Below are 17,901 nucleotides of genomic sequence, written 5' to 3' on the forward strand. Positions count from 1 at the left end.
CTACAAAGTGAGTTCCAGGACAGTCAAGACTATACAGAGAAACCCTGTCTCCAAAACAAAACAAAACAAAAAAAATGTCATGAGGGCAGATGCTGGGTCCTCAGAACCCATGTAAATGCCGGGCAGATGTAGTGACTCACCAGTAATCCCGTCGCTCAGAAGGCAGAGCCTGGGGCTGCTCACAGCAGTCTGGTCACCTAGACTAACTAACCTACCAGTGGGTTCTCAGTTCATTGAAAGACCCTCCCTGTGTCATCCTTAGAAGTCACTATACACTACATATAAATGCACACACATGCACATGCTACATGCAAAGCCACATAGGGAAACACTTGAGCTGCCTTTTCAGACCCATGACTACCAGGTGGAAAGCAGGTGGAGAAACTTTCCTTTGCTTGTGGGATGCAGAGGCTCAGCCGCTGGAGAAAGCTTAGCACTTCTACAAAAGTGCTCAACCACTGGGGGCTCAGTGGTTAAGCATACTAGCTGCTCTTCCAGAGGACCCAAGTTCAATTCCCCTCACCCACAAGGCAGCTCATCACTGTAATTCCAGGTCCAGGGGACCTGACAAGTTCTCACAGACATGCAGGCAAAATGCAAATGCACCATTAGACCCTGAAGTTCCTGTTTTAGGTCTGTTCTCTACCGAATTGGAAATGGAGCTGAACATGGTGGCTCACCCCTGTAATCCTAGTGCTTGGGAGGGTGAGGCAGAAGGACTGGGAAGTTGAGGCCAGCCTGGGCTGGGTAATGAGATCTTTTCTCATTACAAGAATTGAAAAGGTACAGAGTGTCACACATGCATTACTTGTGGTACTCAAAACAGCCAAAAGGTCGCATGAGCTCGAATGCCCATCACTGGGTTAGTGAGTTTGCGCTTGTGCAGGTGTGGAGAGAAAAGAAGTGTCATACTGATCCATACTGCTGTGTGACATTACCTCGAACTCTTATACTAAGTGAAGGTCAGACACAAATGGTCGCACGTTGTTTTAAAGGAAATACCTGGAAGAGATGCAGTGGTAGGGATGGACTGATGTATTTATAAAAAGATAAAGAAGTATTAAGATATGTTCTATAGGGGTGTGGTGAGGTATGGGGGAAGGGGATGTCTCTACGGGCCCATGCCAAGGCATCCCTTCCCCCTGAGGGACCAGTCACACGAAGGTATAGTATAGAACAGAGTTTATTCAGAGCATGGGGAGGGGAGTTAAGAGGGTAGTAGAGGCAGAGAGGAGAGCGTAGAGAAGTAGAGGCCAGCCATGATCACGTGGAGAGAGAGGGGAAGGGAAGAGTGAGCCCAAGAGGGCAAGAGGGGAAGCAGGAGTAAGAGAGAGAGGAGGGGGCAAGCAGCCCCTTTTATAGTGGGCCAGGCCTACCTGGCTGTTGCCAGGTAACTGTGGGGTGGAGTTTAGACAGAATGCTAACACACTTTTGGAGCTGGACAGAGCGTTGGGGTGAGGGGTAGTGGGTGCCCCTGTACTCCGGGCACAACAGGGAGGTTACAAATACAGTGCAACTGAGTCTTTTGCTTTAAAATGGTTCATTTCAAGTTATCTAGATTTTGCCTCAATAAATGAATCTTAAAACCTCCAGGTGCCACTAATATGAGTGAAATTGACAACATGAGTTCTGAGTGTCTGCAAGGGTGTGGGGCAGCTGGAGCCTAAACCCGGTAGCACTAGAGGTTTATACATGGTATCCAATTCTGCATTCCTCCCTTAACCAAATGATACAATGAATCCAGGCTGCTTAGCTTCTCATCATAGGAGCTTAAAGCAACCAAAGCCTGTTAAAGTAAGCTGAGTGAACTGTGCTTCGGTCATATACGGAATACTACTCAGCAGTTACAATGAAGGACAGCAGTAAGGTGAACTCGCAGAATGATGGTTGGAATGAAGCCAACCCCCAGAGGCTGAATGTATTTCTGTACTTGACTGAAATATAGAAAGTAGCAAAACTAACCCGTGGAGGTGATTGACAACGAGGGAGCTCAAGAGAGCAGATCTGGGCGGCCACACAGGTGTGCTCGTGTGTAAAGGCTGAACCAGGCACTGCAGATTCATATACCTTACTTCATTGTGTTTACTTTTGAAAAGAAACGTTAACAAACTAGGAAACAAACAATAGTCACCAGAGCAGATGTCAGCAAGGCAGGAGGGAGGATTGTGTGAGAAACTGGAGGCCTGGAGGGGCAGTGAGATGCCACAAAATTGGATCTGCTGTGTAACCCCTGGGCTTGCGGGAGGGAAACAGCTATGAAAGTAGATTTTCAGAGATCTTTGGAAATGCACCTGGGTAAACCGAGGCTGACTGTGGTTGTGGGACCTGAGTGCTCAGGAAGGAGTGATGAGGCCTGAGGTCGCTAGGGAGCAGGAGGAGGAAGCCTAGAGGTAAGAATTAATTGTCCAATGCGTTCTAATTAGGCGTCTGTGTCCGAAGCCCCCTGATACAAATCAATGTGACAGGACTAGTGACAGAAGTCCGGAGTCACTTGTGTACAGATGGGTTGACACAGATGAGCACCCTAAGGGAGAGAGGGTAGCCATAGAAGAGAGTCTGTGGAAGGGAGATCACAGCAGTGGCTGTGACCAGGGTGACATCATGAGTGATACCAAGGTCCGAGGTAGGTAAAGCAAGTGAGGGATTCAGATACATAGGGAGAAGGTCCAGGAAGGAAGTGGGAAGGCTGAAAATGTGGTGGGGAACAGAGCTAATTTTGGTGGAGGGGAGGCTGGCCCTGGAGAATGACAGAACGAGGCAGCTCCCAACTGGGATAGCTGAAGCTATCAGAAGTCAGAGCACAGGAAGAGAATGACCTCAGATAGTGGTGGATATGGAAGCCGGAGCCTGGAGTTCCAGTTCTTTGGCCTTGTGGGTTCCAGGTCTGTTTGGCTGTTGAGTGTCTACAGATGTTTGGAGTCCTGACTGTCATTCTCTGGCAGTGTGGCTTTGGGAAAGCCACAGCTGTTCTCCAAGCCTCTGTTCCTATGTCTGTTAAATGTTGATAACAATGGACCTCACACTCTGTTCTGGAGATGAAGCTAGAGTGAGCAAGGCACTTGGAGCACAGCTGAGAGCAGAGTGGAGCCTGCAGCAGAGACCGAGGGCAGGCGCACCGAGGCTGGAGTCCACAGTGGGTGCAGTTGGAAGAGTGTTTGCTGGCCTTGTTCAGGAAATGGGAGGGATGAGGGAAAAGGAAGGCCAGGTTGGGAAATTCTGTGAATGAACCCTCAGATCATGAAACCCTATCATTTCTGTGTGAGTTAGTGAGCCAGACTGTCTGCTGGAAACCAATGGGGGGGGGGGAGGGGAAAGGATAGGATTGACTATAGATAAATAAAATAAGAATTTAATAGTAAAGAAATAGGAGTTGGAACATGAGTCTGTCTGGTTGGGGTCCTATTTTTTTTGCATGTTATGCATTTGTATGTATTTATTATTTGAGGGTCATGTGGTATGTATATAGAGGTCAGAAGGCAGCTTGTGGGGGTGGGTTTCCTCCCTCTGCTTTTCAGGTCTAGAACTCTGGTCTTGAGGCTTGGCAACAGGCACCCCCTACCTACTGAGCCGTCCCAGACCTTGGTTGTGGCCCTGTGACCCAGGCAAGTCTTCCATTGTCTTAGGGCTCTGCAAATCCTCATTCTGCACAGTGGATGGGACAAGACCTACAAGTGTCTTACGTTTCTAAAGTCCCATGCTTCTTACCTGGAGAGACTTCTGCGACCCTTCCCTCTGCCTGGACCTGAGGGTCTGGTGCAGTGTGGGAGGGCACCCAGTGTGTGTGTGTTGAGGGGGGGAGGGGCAGTGTCTGGTTCTTACCCAGGAAACCCCATGCTGAGAGTGCCTGGCTACAGACACTCAGCTCCAAGCTGTGGTAACACAGTCTCCAGGAAAACACAGAGTCTGGGCTGGCGGATCTGTGAAAGGAGTCCCAAGGGACACCAGTGAGCATTTACACTCCCTCTCTTGAGCAGGCTCCCTTTACATAGATATGGGAAGTAGACCCTGAGGACTAAGTAGGAGCAGAAACAGCAATCTCTAGTCTTCCAAAACTATTTCCTGGGAGTGTGTGTGTGTGTGTATACACTAAGTCAATAAATGCTCTTAAAGGATATGTGTAGTGTGAGAGACAGAACATTAAGAAGTATATTTCCTGTGCCAACCTTATGCTGCCCAGGCTGGAAGCAGGATGTGCCCCTGGCCTGTGTCCATTCAGACAAGAGCGAGCGCTTCTCCGCATCCTGACCCCTCTGCTTCTGTCTTGGATGGAATTAACTCGGGGGTTCTGTGTACAGGAGTGCAAAGGCATACGTGCATGGGTTAAGCAATCCCTGATGCGTGGTTTCCATGCTGTTGCTCATTCTAGAGGGCGGAGTCTCTGTCCATCTTCCCTTCTGTCTGAGTCTCTATTAGGGAGCCAGTCCCCCAGGCCTGCAGTGCCGTGTGGCTGGCACATGGGGGGACCTGGAGGTTCCCTTGGTCTTTCTCATCACTAAGCAGCAATCTGTGGGAGTGATGGCAGCCCTTCTCACTGAAAAATGTCTTCTTTCTTTGTCCCCTGGTGGGTTCTTGATCCTTAAAAAAAGATACCACTGGAATCTTATATTGGGCAGATTTCTGACAGCTTAGTCAATTGAAACACCTTTGAAATGGAAGGATGAATTCAGACTATTTCACCAATATTTTGTGTCAGCAGAAGTTTTAAGGAGTTAGTTTTGTTTTCCAAAAGTGAAGTTCCTGAGAGGAGGGACAATGTACCAGTTCCTTTCCCTTCAAGGAAAACCCTTTCTTTTGGAGCATAGATCCAGAGGGAGGAGGGGGAGCAGGCAAGGCAGGCCCTAGGGAGCTCTAACTGCCTTGTTAGCCGAGAACAGAGTGCCGGTGTGCGATTCTCAACAGTGGGTTGGATTTAGATAAATACAGTATATGCCCACAGATAGGGAGACCCGTCTTCCCCTCTCCCTGGCTGACCACTCCCCCGAGGACCATTACAAAGGTCGTCCAAGCCACTCTTGTGGTAGATTTTTTTTTTTTTAAGATGAGGAGGAAGTGTGCCGAGGTGGAAGCCATGTGGCGGAGGCTGTGAATGGAGGTCGAGAAGGAGCTGGTCTCATCCTGGCCTCCTTTTAGAGCGGTGATTGATTAACGCTGCCTGTGTTGCTGTTCTTCCAGAGCCGACCTGTCCCGGACTCAGCATAACTAACGAAGCTGCTGCAGAATGAGAAGATGGCAGCGCGGCTGCTCGCACCACCAGGCCCCGACAGTTTCAAGCCTTTCACCCCAGAGTCGCTGGCAAACATCGAGAGGCGCATCGCCGAGAGCAAGCTCAAGAAACCACCCAAGGCGGATGGCAGCCACCGGGAAGACGATGAAGACAGCAAGCCCAAGCCAAACAGTGACCTGGAGGCGGGGAAGAGTTTGCCTTTCATCTATGGGGACATCCCGCAAGGCCTGGTTGCGGTTCCCCTGGAGGACTTTGACCCATACTATTTGACGCAGAAAGTGAGTTGGAGGAGGCCCAGCTGCACAGGCCCCCTTCCCTTCAGGCTGGGGAGAGGGGAGAAGGAGCTGTGTCTCTGCCCAAGTGGGGAGACACGTGCTGTGTCAGGGAAGACATAGCGAGCCCTTGCTTCCACCTGGGATCTTCTTTCCCCATTTTGTTGCTGCTGTGGGTCACTTTCAGGCCTTCCGACAGGCCAACCCCTGTTAGCAAGACTTCCAGTTTTGGCTCCAGGCAAGCTTTAAAAACAAAATATACATGTGGCAGGGTGGTGAGGATGTAGCTCAGTGACAGAGCACTTCCTAGCACATGAAGCCCTTGAGAATTTGAGGGGAAGACAGAAGGAGAGGAAGGAAGGAAGTGTGGGCATAGGTGAAACACATCTATTTATTAGTGTTTGGAAGGGTACTACAGCGGTGTGGGATCTCCCTCACCCACACTAGTATCCCATCTTTGTATATAAAGGTGATATTGTTAGCGCAGCAGCGGGCTGGAGAGGTAATGGAGACCATGGTGTGCTGCTGTCTGTGCATGTGGGGCAGACACAGTGGCACACACTGGGCCCATAGTTTGGATGGATCTTTGTAGCAAAGTCAATCTTGTCCCCCTGGTAAAAGACCAGGCTTCATTTGGCCAAGGGTTCAAGCTTCTTGAACAGTGTCTGCCCAAAGCTTAGATTATTGTATGAAACAAGACAAGGGAAGAAGCCAAACCTCTGATTTTGATTCTCTCTGGCCAAGTGATTAGCCGCTGGATCCTGAGGGCTGACGTCACCTTGTAGGAGACCCACCTCATGCCACAGATGTCATTTAAATAACTGTGTCAGTGGGTTTTCCAGCTAATGGGATGACGAGATGGTTGTGTGTAATTGTGTGCTTACAATAGAAAGCTTCAGTACACTACCTTTGTTAACACGCCTGCCCTTTTGAACTGGGGCAGTTGGTGCATTTTTAAAAAAAGCTTTTAGCTTCTTTGTCTTGTAAGTGGAATAGAATGAAGAGACCTATCTAGGGTTAGTGAGAAGGCTCAGCAGGCAAGACTCTAGGTCTAAGGGCCTAAATGTGGTCCCAGGGTCCCATGCGATGTGGGGAGGGAGTGGACCCGTGAGATGTCTTCAGGTTACCTGAGTGCCCTGGTATGCACACCCTCTCAATAGTGTGTGCATACATACATACATACATATATACATACATCATACATACATACTTATGTACGTACATATGTAATGCATAAATAATATAATCTGTCTACCTACCTATAATCTATCAATCAATCAATTTGTCTATCTACCTACTTATAATCTATCTCTATCTATAATCTACCTACCTATCTATAATCTATCCATAATCTGTCTGTCTGTCTGGCCGTCTACTTGGGACAGGGTCTTACACAGTAGCCCAACTTGGCCCCGAAGTCACCATGTAATCACATGAACTCCTAATCCTCCTGCCTCAACCTCTTGAGTTGTGGGGCTACAGACCGTCACACCACATACTCTACAGCGAGGCTTGAACAGAGGCTCCGAGCATGGCAGGCACGCACCCCTCCTTCTAAATGAGGAGTTCTCCATCTGATTAAAAAGAACACGCTTTCTCGACCTACCTCAGGTGCTCACCCGTTCTGTTACTGGCCCTTCTCACTGACCAAGGCTCACATGGGCTAAATCAGCATGGTTTCTCCTACAAGGGAACACACCGGAATGCTTGTGGGAGCGGGGGAAGGGTGACTTTAAGAGGATGTTCCTCTCTGTCTGTTTTTCAGGAGTTGTGGTGAGTAATCCCTGGGAGATAAGCTCTCTCTCTCTTCTGGTAAATGACCGTCTTTTCCTCAGCTTCGGTTTCTAACAGACCATCACTGAGGGGACCTCAGGGGACCTGTGTCTTGTTTCTCTTGTCTTTCTTGTGTGGACAATAGAAGACATGTTGTCTTTTTAAAGTGCTAGCTTCATCCAGGTGTGGATTCTCTGTTCCAGGAACACCCAGGACCCTGAAAGCTGCCCATCACACTGACCAGGCACTGATCCGAGCGCTGCTGGTTTGGCCATCCTAAGCTTTGAGGGCCTTGTTGGGTTCCCGATTTTGCCAGGGGGGTCCCTGCAAATGGCTCTGCCCCCTGCAAGTCTGCATGCTGCAAGCTGCAAGCTGCACCTTCGTGCCCCTCCCTCTGGGCACTGGGTGTTAGCACTTCCTCCCTTTGGCCTTCGTTTATTTGTTTATTTGGTTTTTTTCAGTTATTCAATACAAATAAGTATGTTTAAGGCACAGATACATATTTTGACTTATCTCGTTTTAAAACCAGGTCGTATATTTACATGATCAAAATTTCAGAGGTATTTGGTTAAAAGCCCGCCTTTATTCCCTCTCCCACTCCTGCTTCCCCGCAGAGGTAACGTGATGGCGATGGCGGCGTCCTCTGTGGCAGGAGCCATAGCAGATCCATCAGGAGCCTGACCACCTCAGACACCTGTTCTCAGCTTTCTTCCTTTAGTCTTAGTTCTGTTGTCTGTCTTCCATTTTTGTTTACGTGGAATCTTGTGTTGTTATCATTGTTTAGGCTTTCAGGGTACAGCCATGCGCGTACCCCACATGCTGAGCTGTGGAATCTTTTATCTTGCTGATTCTCAGCTTCTTTCTTCCTTCCTCCATTCTTTTCCTTTTGGAAAATCAAACCAGTGCCTTCTCTTTGCTGCTGGCGGCGTCTGTCCGTCTGTCCGTCTGTCCGCACTACAGAAAATCCTGTCTGCTGCTTCGCAGTACCGCATGCGTGTCTCTAGTGACCTCCCTAAGGAGGCAGAGGAGGTGTCTGTGGCTGAGGCCTGAGACTGAGGCCTCTGTGTCCAACCCGCTTCCGTCTTGTAAGAAAGCCCTAGAAGCAGAGGTTCAAATCTCAGCAATGACCTGTCTTCAAGAACCATACTGCACTCCTGTTGCACCAAGCAGTCACGTGCTTCTCAAAGTTCAACTCACTCCACAATCTGTGGATTTGTTTTTCTACAAAGTGAGGTTCACTGAGTCTCGCAGAAAGTTAAGATGTGGAGGCCTTTGACATCATTTAATTCTGCTTGCTTACATTAATTGTGATATTGATACTTTGTCAAAAAAGCCAGATCCAAGTTTGCAAGGTGTCTGAGTAAGGATACTTACTAAATAACTGACTCCCACCCGTTGTTCTCTGCCTTCCACTCCTGACTGTGCAGGCACACACAGATGCATGAACACACCACACACAAACATACATGTGCAACCACACACAAGCACATACACACTCGCACACACATGCATATACACACTGCACACCCCCCACACAAACACACACACATGTGCACACACACGCACGTACACCACACAACATATACCACACACAAGCACACACACGTGCACACACATGTGCACACACATGTGCACACACACATGCACACACCCACCACACACACACACAAAAGTAATTTTTTAAAGCCGGAGCCACTGTTAGTGGTAAAACCTGCATTAGACTTCACCCCTTTATTCTTTACAACATGCTCCTAGCCATTGCCTCTGAAATGTTTGTCCTAAACCTCAGGTGGCTCAGCTGTCCCGATGCCTGGTAGACAGATTTATAGAACAGAGCAAACTCCCCTTCTGTCCGCATCCCTAATGATCCCAGGGTTTACTCTCCTGCTCAGGATGAGTAATGAAAAACTTGGGGCTAAGAGCCATGTGGTCATCTGACCCCTGACCCCTGGGCTCACTGTCAATGCCGCCATATTGCTCACCTGGACGTAGGCTTCTGAGCTGTTTAACCGGCCCGTCCACCTCTTCTAACCCATGACTGCCTGACAGAATGGCATAGTGGAAAAAACAGTGTCTTAGTTATTGTTTCATGGCTGTGAAGAGACACCGTGACCGTAGCAGCACTTACAAAGGACAACATTTAATGGGGGATGGCTTACAGTCTGAGAGGTTCAGTCCAGTATCATCATGGAGGGAAGCATGGGAGCATCCAGGCAGACATGGTGCTGGAGAAGGAACTGAGAATTCTACATCTGAGACCTCAAAGCCTGTCCCTATGACATACTTCCCAATAGAGCCAGTCCATAGCAGCCTGTGGGGGCCATTTCCTTTCAGACCACTACAAGTACCTAACTGGGAATCAAAACCCTGGTTTTACTTTTACATTTTGTCTTTGATTTGCTCTTAGCCAAATAAAATGCCCTGGGCCTTGGTGTCCTCGTCTATACACAGGTGTAGCAGAGCACGCCTGTCCATATCTACTTGTGTGTGGCACCGTTCCTGTTTGGGCTCCTCCCATCCGAGTTTGGAATGTGATGAGGTGTTCTCTGTTCCCTCCACGCTTCCCACTCTGGTCTGCTTCACTTCCTCCTGGGATGTTCTTCCTTTAACCTCAGCTTCTGGAATGCCTTCCCATTCACCCAGGCCCAGCTCAGAAGCTGCTCCATCCTATGACCTAACTCGGTGCTTCTACACCAGAGCGGAGTCCTCTCTAAACTGAATTCTGTAGGGGTAGTTTAGCCGGTCGCACATGTGCATCTGCTGCTCGGGGAACTCTGGGAAGCCCCCTCCTATAGCAGCCCTCTGCTGCACAGGGCACTCTGGGAAGCCCTTCCAGGGGCCCCGTTCCTTCTCACCCTCATTTCGGATGGTTTCCCCTCTGCAGCTCTAAATCTGATCCGTCTCCCTCCGAATCATGGAGATCTTCCTTCCTTCCTTCCAGTTCCTAGCCCACCCAAGTGCAAAAGTTCTGCCTCAGTCTCTCAGTCTTCCTGCCCAGCCATCGGCTGCTGGCTCTTTATCGATCTATCAAACAACAACAACAAAAAACAAACAAAAACAAAAAACAATTGAGGTCAAGGACCTTCAGCAGTTGGTCATGCAGATTTCTGATTTTGGGGGCCAGATAAATTCAAAGCATTAGAACCGATCCCCAACAATTCCTATAACACAGTCTGTCCTCAGCTGCTAGAGAAGATGATTTCGGGTGCCTTTCAGTGTGGGCGTGGCGGGTACCTCGGTGCCCACAGGCTTCACAGTTTTCTCCTTACTATCACTAACGATACAGCCAATATCCCCCGAAAATCTAAGTCTCTCTTTGGCCTCCTCTCTTTTCCTCTCCCATCTCCCACACATGTGTGTGCATGCACAGGTTCTCTGGGCTGCTGGCAGACATGCCTTTCCAAATCTGTTTCAAATATATCAACAGGTGTGCAGAGCCAGGCTGTTAGGGAAGGCTTGCATTGTGTCCATCAGCTGTGACTGCTGTATTACCGATGAGTTCCATGGCCCATCTTTACACAGTAAGCATAGACATTTCAAACAACTATGTACTTTTAAAACTTCAGCTTATTTTGTCATTAACAGCCCCCCCCCCCCCGTAGTATAGGAAAGTGAAGTAGTGTTTCAGTTTTTTATTCACCAAATCAGCACAGGAAGAATTCTGATGAGGTGGTAAGAGGGGGTGGTGGGCGGACACCGGGTTCACCCCATACCCAAGCATGCACAGAGGGAATTTAAGCATTTCTAAGCCGGATTTCTCTTGCCTTAGCAGTTGGCTCAGAGCGGGAAAGTCTCGTCTCTGATCCGGTCCCATCTAGTTCTGGGTAATCTTAGCTGTGTCGGTTAACCAGGCAGGGGCTGTGGTCTAGAAAATTAAGGTGCACTAAGGACTACTGTCCCACCTGTGTCTTCAGTGTCTGTAACAGGCATAGCTTGCCCTCCACCCCGGGTGCAGCAGCAGCGGTGCATGCCTCCGATCCTGCTTCACTTTACTTCATTACAAAACACCTTGCTCTTGTTCATCTCCCGCCTTCATCGGCTAAAGCCGGCCTGGTCTCTATCAATCGTTCAGTAAGTATTTGTCGAGTGAATGAGGATCCTAGGGTATGATGCACATGAAAACGCCATGTGCCTTCCTGAGCGATAGCAGTGGGATCTTTAAATGAAGAGTTAGCATACCTTCTAAAGTGAACTGGACTCTTTGAGTAGGGAAATCTGGTTACCTTTCTATTTCATTCTCAAAAAAATAAAAAGAGGAGTGGTTCTATTTGGCAGCTCAGGAGTACATCAAGAAATAGGTTTCTTGGTGGCTTAGAGATGTTGGTAGACGCTGGATCACTGTGAAGTGCCCAGCATGGTTTCCATACTCCTCACAGGACCCTCAGATTAGAAAGGACTTTGTCTAAGGTTCTAAGTAATCCCCTCTACATAATGCTTTAGTATTTGTCCATTTATTGGTAGGACAAACCTTTGGTCACGTCCACCACATTAAGTTATTAGCCTTCCTCTATCAAGTGACTCTGAGAAAAGAGACACTGGTGTGGAATACGTGCCCCTGTGGACTGTGCACATAAAACCTGATCGGTTTAACCCAGAAAATGAAAATACTCTTGAGTAAGGCCCTCAGCTCTTCTGAGGAAGATGGAATAAGGTCTGTTCTTTACCCTAAAGCAATATTCTACAATGCCGCTCTGGGCAAGGGGGAGGTGTCCCAGGGTAGCTTTATAGCAAGAGAGTAGTATTTGAATTAGGCCTTGGACTTCAGAAACGAGGGATGGGTTAGAACTCTGAAAGATGGAGAACACAATGGGGACAAAGGCACAGGGACAGAAGCCACAGATGTAAGAGAAGCCGGGTTGTCTGATGTAAGTTGGAAGCAGGGAGTGACTGAGGTACGGAGGGAAAGAAGGCTGAGCAGAGTCGGGGCCAGATTCTTGGAAGCTGAGGCTATGGGGCCCACAAGTGTGGGGGTCTTAGATGCAGATAAAGGTTTCTGTCGACCGCTGAGGTGAGGGAAGCGAGTGTGGTGAATGATACACAGGCTACACAGAGGCAAAGAGACTGGCCAGGGCACCAGCCATGAAGTAATGGCTCTGACACTCGTGGAAATGAAAACACAGGAGCGGATGAATTCAGGAGTTTACGCAGAATGCAGTGGACTGTTTCTACACACAGGACCCCACACATTTTAGCGTCACCCAGAGCTGTGACACCTCCCGAAAAGAGCCTCTGCTTCCCAAGTCCTTGGCAGGCACGAAGCTGTACACAGGAGCCAGTGTTCACCCGAATCCTAGGATGGGTTTGCCGCAGCCAGGATGTCTGCTGAAAGTTATAAAATTTTACTCTCATAGACGTTGGCCTGTTGCTCTCTTTAATGACAATCATTTAGGTGACAGGCGATGTCTTGGCCATCATAGCAATCATTTTCTGAAATAGTCAGCTTCATTTTAACCCTTTCCTAGTTGTGAGCTGTCACCTCCGCAGGAGGCCTCTCTTACTTACAGTTTCTGAAGTCGCACAGACATCGTGAGTAGTTCTTTACATACAACCTGGTTGACCCAAGCCGTTTCTGTTAACCGTGGTTCTACCAAGAGGGTGTCTGATTCAGGCTCAGAAGATGTTTCATGTGCTCTGCTGGGACTGCAAACTCTGGCCTGTGGAATCACAGAGCCCCGAGCACTTCTGGTTGCAGAGGATCAGGCTGTCCCTGTCCCTCTGCTGTTCAAGACTGGGTGCCACACCTTTGCCCAGGTGTGGAGCCCAGTCCTTTGTTCCTTCCTGTCCTCTGGACTGTGGAGCTCTGGCCACAGGTTATCCCTTCCCTTTCTGCACTTCTATACCCCTCTCCCCTGGTGTTGCTCTCCCCTCCCGCCCCATCCCAGAATGGAAGCAGTGCCTCCTGGATCTTGCCTCCCTGTTGATCCAGTCATTTCTTATGCCATCAAGACCCCCTCCATCCCCACAGCTTCGCCTTGCTCATGCCAGCCTCCAGATCTCCCACAGGTGGACGGTGTTCCTTAAGGTTTTATGTCCCTGAACCCAGTAGCTGTGTTAACTCCGTGATTACTTACAACTCTTCACTTCTTCCACGTGAATCCCCTTACAGCTCAGGCTCCTTTCTGTTTCCTTCTCTTTCTCCTTCCCTCCCCTTCCCATCCATGCTGCTGTCCTCCCAGGGCCCCAGCCTTGGGCTGTGTTTTCTCTTGGCACTCACCCTGGGCGACCTCTCCCTGTCTCAGCACCAGACCTCTGATTTTTGTACTTATCGCCTGATTGCCTCTTTATAACTCAGCACATTTCCAGACACCCCTGTGGGTTCCCCACAGGTGACCAGAGTGTTCAAAATGGGACTGTTTCTCCCTCAGGCCTCTCACTTTTGTCTTGGATAGCACCACTGATATTCCAGAAAGCCAAGTTTCTGTGATATCTGAGGATAACGGTATTAAAGACACGTTGGTATTACGATGAATATTCTTCCATTTTAATTGCTTATGTGAATGAGTATTTTGCCTGCACATATGTCAGTGCACCATGTGTGTGCCTGATGCCTACAGAGCCCAGAAGAGGGCTTCCAATGCTTTAGAACTGGGGTTTCAGACAGTTGTGAGCTACTGCGTGGGAGCTGGGAACTGAGCCCAGGCCCTCCAGAAGAGTAGGTAGCAAGTACTCTGACCCATTGACCATTCTCTAGCCCCTGATGCACATTTTTAAAAGTTAGAAAAGAAAATCCAGCTTAAAAAAAAAAAAAAATCAACCTTCTTATCCAAATAAGTTACTTGTAGTTCACTCAACTCCTGTGTGGAAGAGCCAGGTTTGCATCCTGTGGTCTGGGGACATGTCAGTCACAGTAGAAGGGGTCCCACTCTGCTCCCTATCTGCCGTGTGTTACAGAAGGATGTTCGGGGTGGCTGGTTGGGGGGGTTTCTGCTATGACTTGCAGACACTTCCTCTTGTTTGGTTTAGAAATTTAATGTATTGGGTCTCTTAGCCATTTTTTAAGCCATATCTTCGCCATGGTATCCGAGGCTTTGAAAAGGTAAGAAGACTTTTCAAAAGCTAAACTCAATGACTTTTTTTAGAGGCGGGTGAGCCAAGGGCCAGAAAGCAGACTATATCTCTGAGCACCTGACAGAAGGCTGGCCAGAGCTCTGGGGTCTTTGGCTTTCACTGTACAATTTCTTCATCACTAACAGACCCAGTCATACATGTAATAAGCATGTATGACCTGTCAACTTCATGCCATGTGGGCCTCGTATCACGTCCCCTGCTTGCTAAGCTGAGAAAATCTTGGTAGACGGAAGATAGACCCTGCCTATCTGGATTATCATTGGTCTTTACAGAATGTGCCTCAAGTTTGCTGTGTTCTTGAACATCTGCAATCCTCTACCTTAAGAGGAGAAATTGCCAATGAGGCGGGTCGGGAAGAGTGGCCCTGGAGGGAGGTTAGACCTGCCCTGCCCTGCCCTGCACCACCCTGCCCCAGGGAGCATCATTATGCCGACTTAGCCTTGAAGCAGGCACAGGGTACTGCTGTCAGGTGGCTCCTGTGACCAGGATGTAGGTAGGAAGTGACACCCATGTGTCATTCACATTGAGTTCCTCCAGGCGACTACCTGAGAAGACCTACTGAGCTCTCGGGTACAGGCGGCTTATGTTTTGTTTCTGAGTGTTAGATTAATTAGACACAATTCCCTCACTGATGAAAGAGTTAGACCTGGTGTGGCGGGAAGAGCCCTCCCTGCCTGTGAGCCAGCAGACCTTGTCCCAAGAACCCTTCCCGATGCTGTCCCTACCCTCACTCTGACTACGGCTCCGGCAGACACCTCTGGCATTGCTGTCATCAGATTTGCTTTTGTTTCTGAGACAGGGTCTCTCTCTGATCCCTGGCTGGTCTGCAGCTTCTTATATAGACCAAGCTGGCCTTGAATTTAGAGATCTGCCAGCCAGTGCTGGGATTAAAGTCGTGCACCACTCACAGGTCTTGTCAAGTTCTAAAGCATTCTCTTTCACTGCAGTGCTGCAAGTAAGTTAGATCTAGGCCTTGGGGTTGTGACATTCCTCCCCCTCCCTGCAGTCCTGTGTCTCCCGACTTACTGCTGTCATCTTGGGCAACTTCCTGTACCTCTGTCACAGCCCATCTTCTGTCCACTGTGGTTGTCATGAGATAATCTCAGAAAGCATGGTGGCACGTCCGCCCTGTAGTAAATGATTCATAAACACCAGCGTGGTTAGCTCTTCAAGTAGACCCATAGGTAAAATCATCAGAGTTTTTTAAAAAGGTTGTATTTACTTATTTAATGTGCATGGGTGTTTTGTCTACATGTTTGTCTGTGCACCTCAAGTGTGCAGTGCCTGTGGAGGGGCTGGAGTTACAGTTTCCAAACACCAAGAGCTACATCATGTCTCCAGCCCCAGTACAAGGATTTTTTTTTTTTAATACAGGGTTTGGAGGCCTCCCTTGCTCGGTCCCCAGGGTAGTGGAATAGAGACTGTGTGTGCCAGAGCTCTGACCGTTCACACAGAGCAAGCAAAAGAGTTTTGCTGAGTCCTCATGTCTTGCTTTAGCTCAGTCTTTTTCAAGAAACCTGAGTTGTATGAGTATCCGGGTATTCTGGAAATATGGCCCTGTTTGTTTTCATTGGTGCCTCTCAGGGATACTAAAGCTATTATAGTAATTTCACTTCAGCCAGCAAATCTGGTTTCTAGAAGTTTTCCCACCCAGCCAATGGACATTAAGGTATCAGGTTAGTAATTCTGATTTGACAGGTGTCTTAGTTAGGGTTTTACTGCTGTGAACAGAGACCATGACCAAGACAAGTCTTATAAAGGACAACATTTAATTGGGGCTGGATTACAAGTTCAGAGGTTAGGTCCATTGTCATCAAGGTGAGAGCATGGCAGCATCTAGGCAGGCTTGATGCAGACATAGCTGAGAGTTCTACATCTTTATCTGAAGGCTGCTAGTGGAAGACTCACTTTCAGGCAGCTAGGATTAGGGTATTGAAGTTCACACCCAAAGGGACACACTTATTCCAACAAGCCCACACCTCCTAATAGTGCCACTCCCTAGCCCAAGCATACACAAACCATCACAACAGCTCACTTATTTCTTAATGGCTTCACAACCTACTTAGATTCTGCCTCATATTTTTTTCTAAATGAGTGTGTGTGTATGTGTGTTTGTTTGTTTGTTTTGAGGCAGGGTCTTGTCCCTGCCTCAGACTCCCAGAGAACCCGGGGACGCTTTTTGAAATGTATTTGTTGCCCGCTCTGTTGCTGAGCTAGCCGTGTGCAAAGTTACTCAGAAGAGAGCGCCAACCTGCTGATAACTAGTGAAAACTAGCCTAGGAGAGGTAAGTGGGTGTATTGGTTACTGTTCCATTGCCGTGACCGAATACCCAACAAAAGGGAACTTAGGGAAGGACGGGTCTGTACTGGCTCACAGTTTAAGAAGGGCACAGTCTGCCGTGACAGCAAGAGGCACCTGGTCACTCTTCATCTGTACTCGGGAGGCACATAGGGACCAGGGCTGGACTCAGTTCACTGGCTGATTCCCTTCTATCCAGTCCAGAGCCCCAGACCAGGGAACAGAGACATCCATGTTCACAGTGGGTCTCCCCTCAGTGAGATATTGGTGTGGACATCTTATAAACACACCAAGAAGTGTTTCTGTGGTGATTGTAAACACAGCCAAGTGGACAAGATTAACCTCCGCAACCTCATCCCCAGACACACGCGTTTAGCTTTAGTTGTAACATCTACCCTCTCTAAGGTCTCATTTTCATTTCATAATGCACAATGCATTTATTCCCTCTCCGTTCACCTCCATAGTCTGTAACCATCCCAACACTGTTCACGGGTCCAAAGTCTCAGCTGAGAGACAAGATTTTTACTCGTAAGCTTCTAGTGAGTGAAAAGAACAGATTGCATTCTGACAGGATCCAGCCACAGAGAATTAGCACTGCCCATTTCAGAACGGAGGGATGGCTGCCTAGCAGGGGAAGACTGGGCCGAAGCAAGCGAGGCCAAGCTCAGCAAGCAGCCACCAACCCCTGCAGCTCCCTGCTCAGCCTCAGCCTGTAGTGGGAGCATCAGAGATGAGGGTGTCGAACTCTCAGCTCTGTCTGCGATGGCCTTGGATGTCCATCTCTCCTTTACTGTACCCACAGCACACAAGAGCTTTGGGGGTGGGAGGAGTTGTAGCACAAATCCCCTCTATGGCTACACCCTTCCTTCCTCAGTAGATAGGCCACATTCTGAGGTCTCTCTTGCAACTTGGGCTTTACTTCCCAACTTCATGCAGCGACCTCTCAGGGACTCCTTGTGGGGAACCCAGCCCTACCACACTCTGCCTGGCCTGAGTGACTTTACAGACCTTGGCACAAGCTTTTTTTTTTTTTTTTTTTTTTTTTTGGTGGTGGGGAGGGTTCAAGACAGGGTCTCTTCGGCTTGGAGCCCTGGATATCTTGGAACTCAGTCTGTAGATCAGGCAGGCCTTGAACTCAGAAACCCTCCTGCCTCTGCCTCCCGAGTGTTGGGACTACAGGCTTGAGCCACCACCACCACCTGACAGCACAAGCCCTTAGGACCCCTTGCCTTTGCATCTCTCATATCTAGAAGCCCACTACCATC

General features: G+C 48.8%; 1 protein-coding gene across 5 annotated transcripts in view; it reads left to right on the forward strand.

Moving 5' to 3' along the window:
• The window catches only part of Scn8a (sodium voltage-gated channel alpha subunit 8), a 175,902-nt gene that overhangs the window by 59,784 nt on the left and 98,217 nt on the right, over positions 1-17,901 (forward strand). For all 5 annotated transcript variants that reach the window (XM_029531137.1, XM_021216734.1, XM_029531139.1 and 2 more), the window contains one exon: positions 5,173-5,502. In XM_029531137.1, coding sequence (XP_029386997.1) covers positions 5,227-5,502 — 276 coding nt within the window. In that variant the 5' untranslated portion in view covers positions 5,173-5,226. The remainder of the gene's footprint in view (positions 1-5,172; positions 5,503-17,901) is intronic.

Source organism: Mus pahari, chromosome 17, assembly GCF_900095145.1.
Source record: "Mus pahari chromosome 17, PAHARI_EIJ_v1.1, whole genome shotgun sequence".
Lineage (NCBI taxonomy): Eukaryota > Metazoa > Chordata > Mammalia > Rodentia > Muridae > Mus > Mus pahari.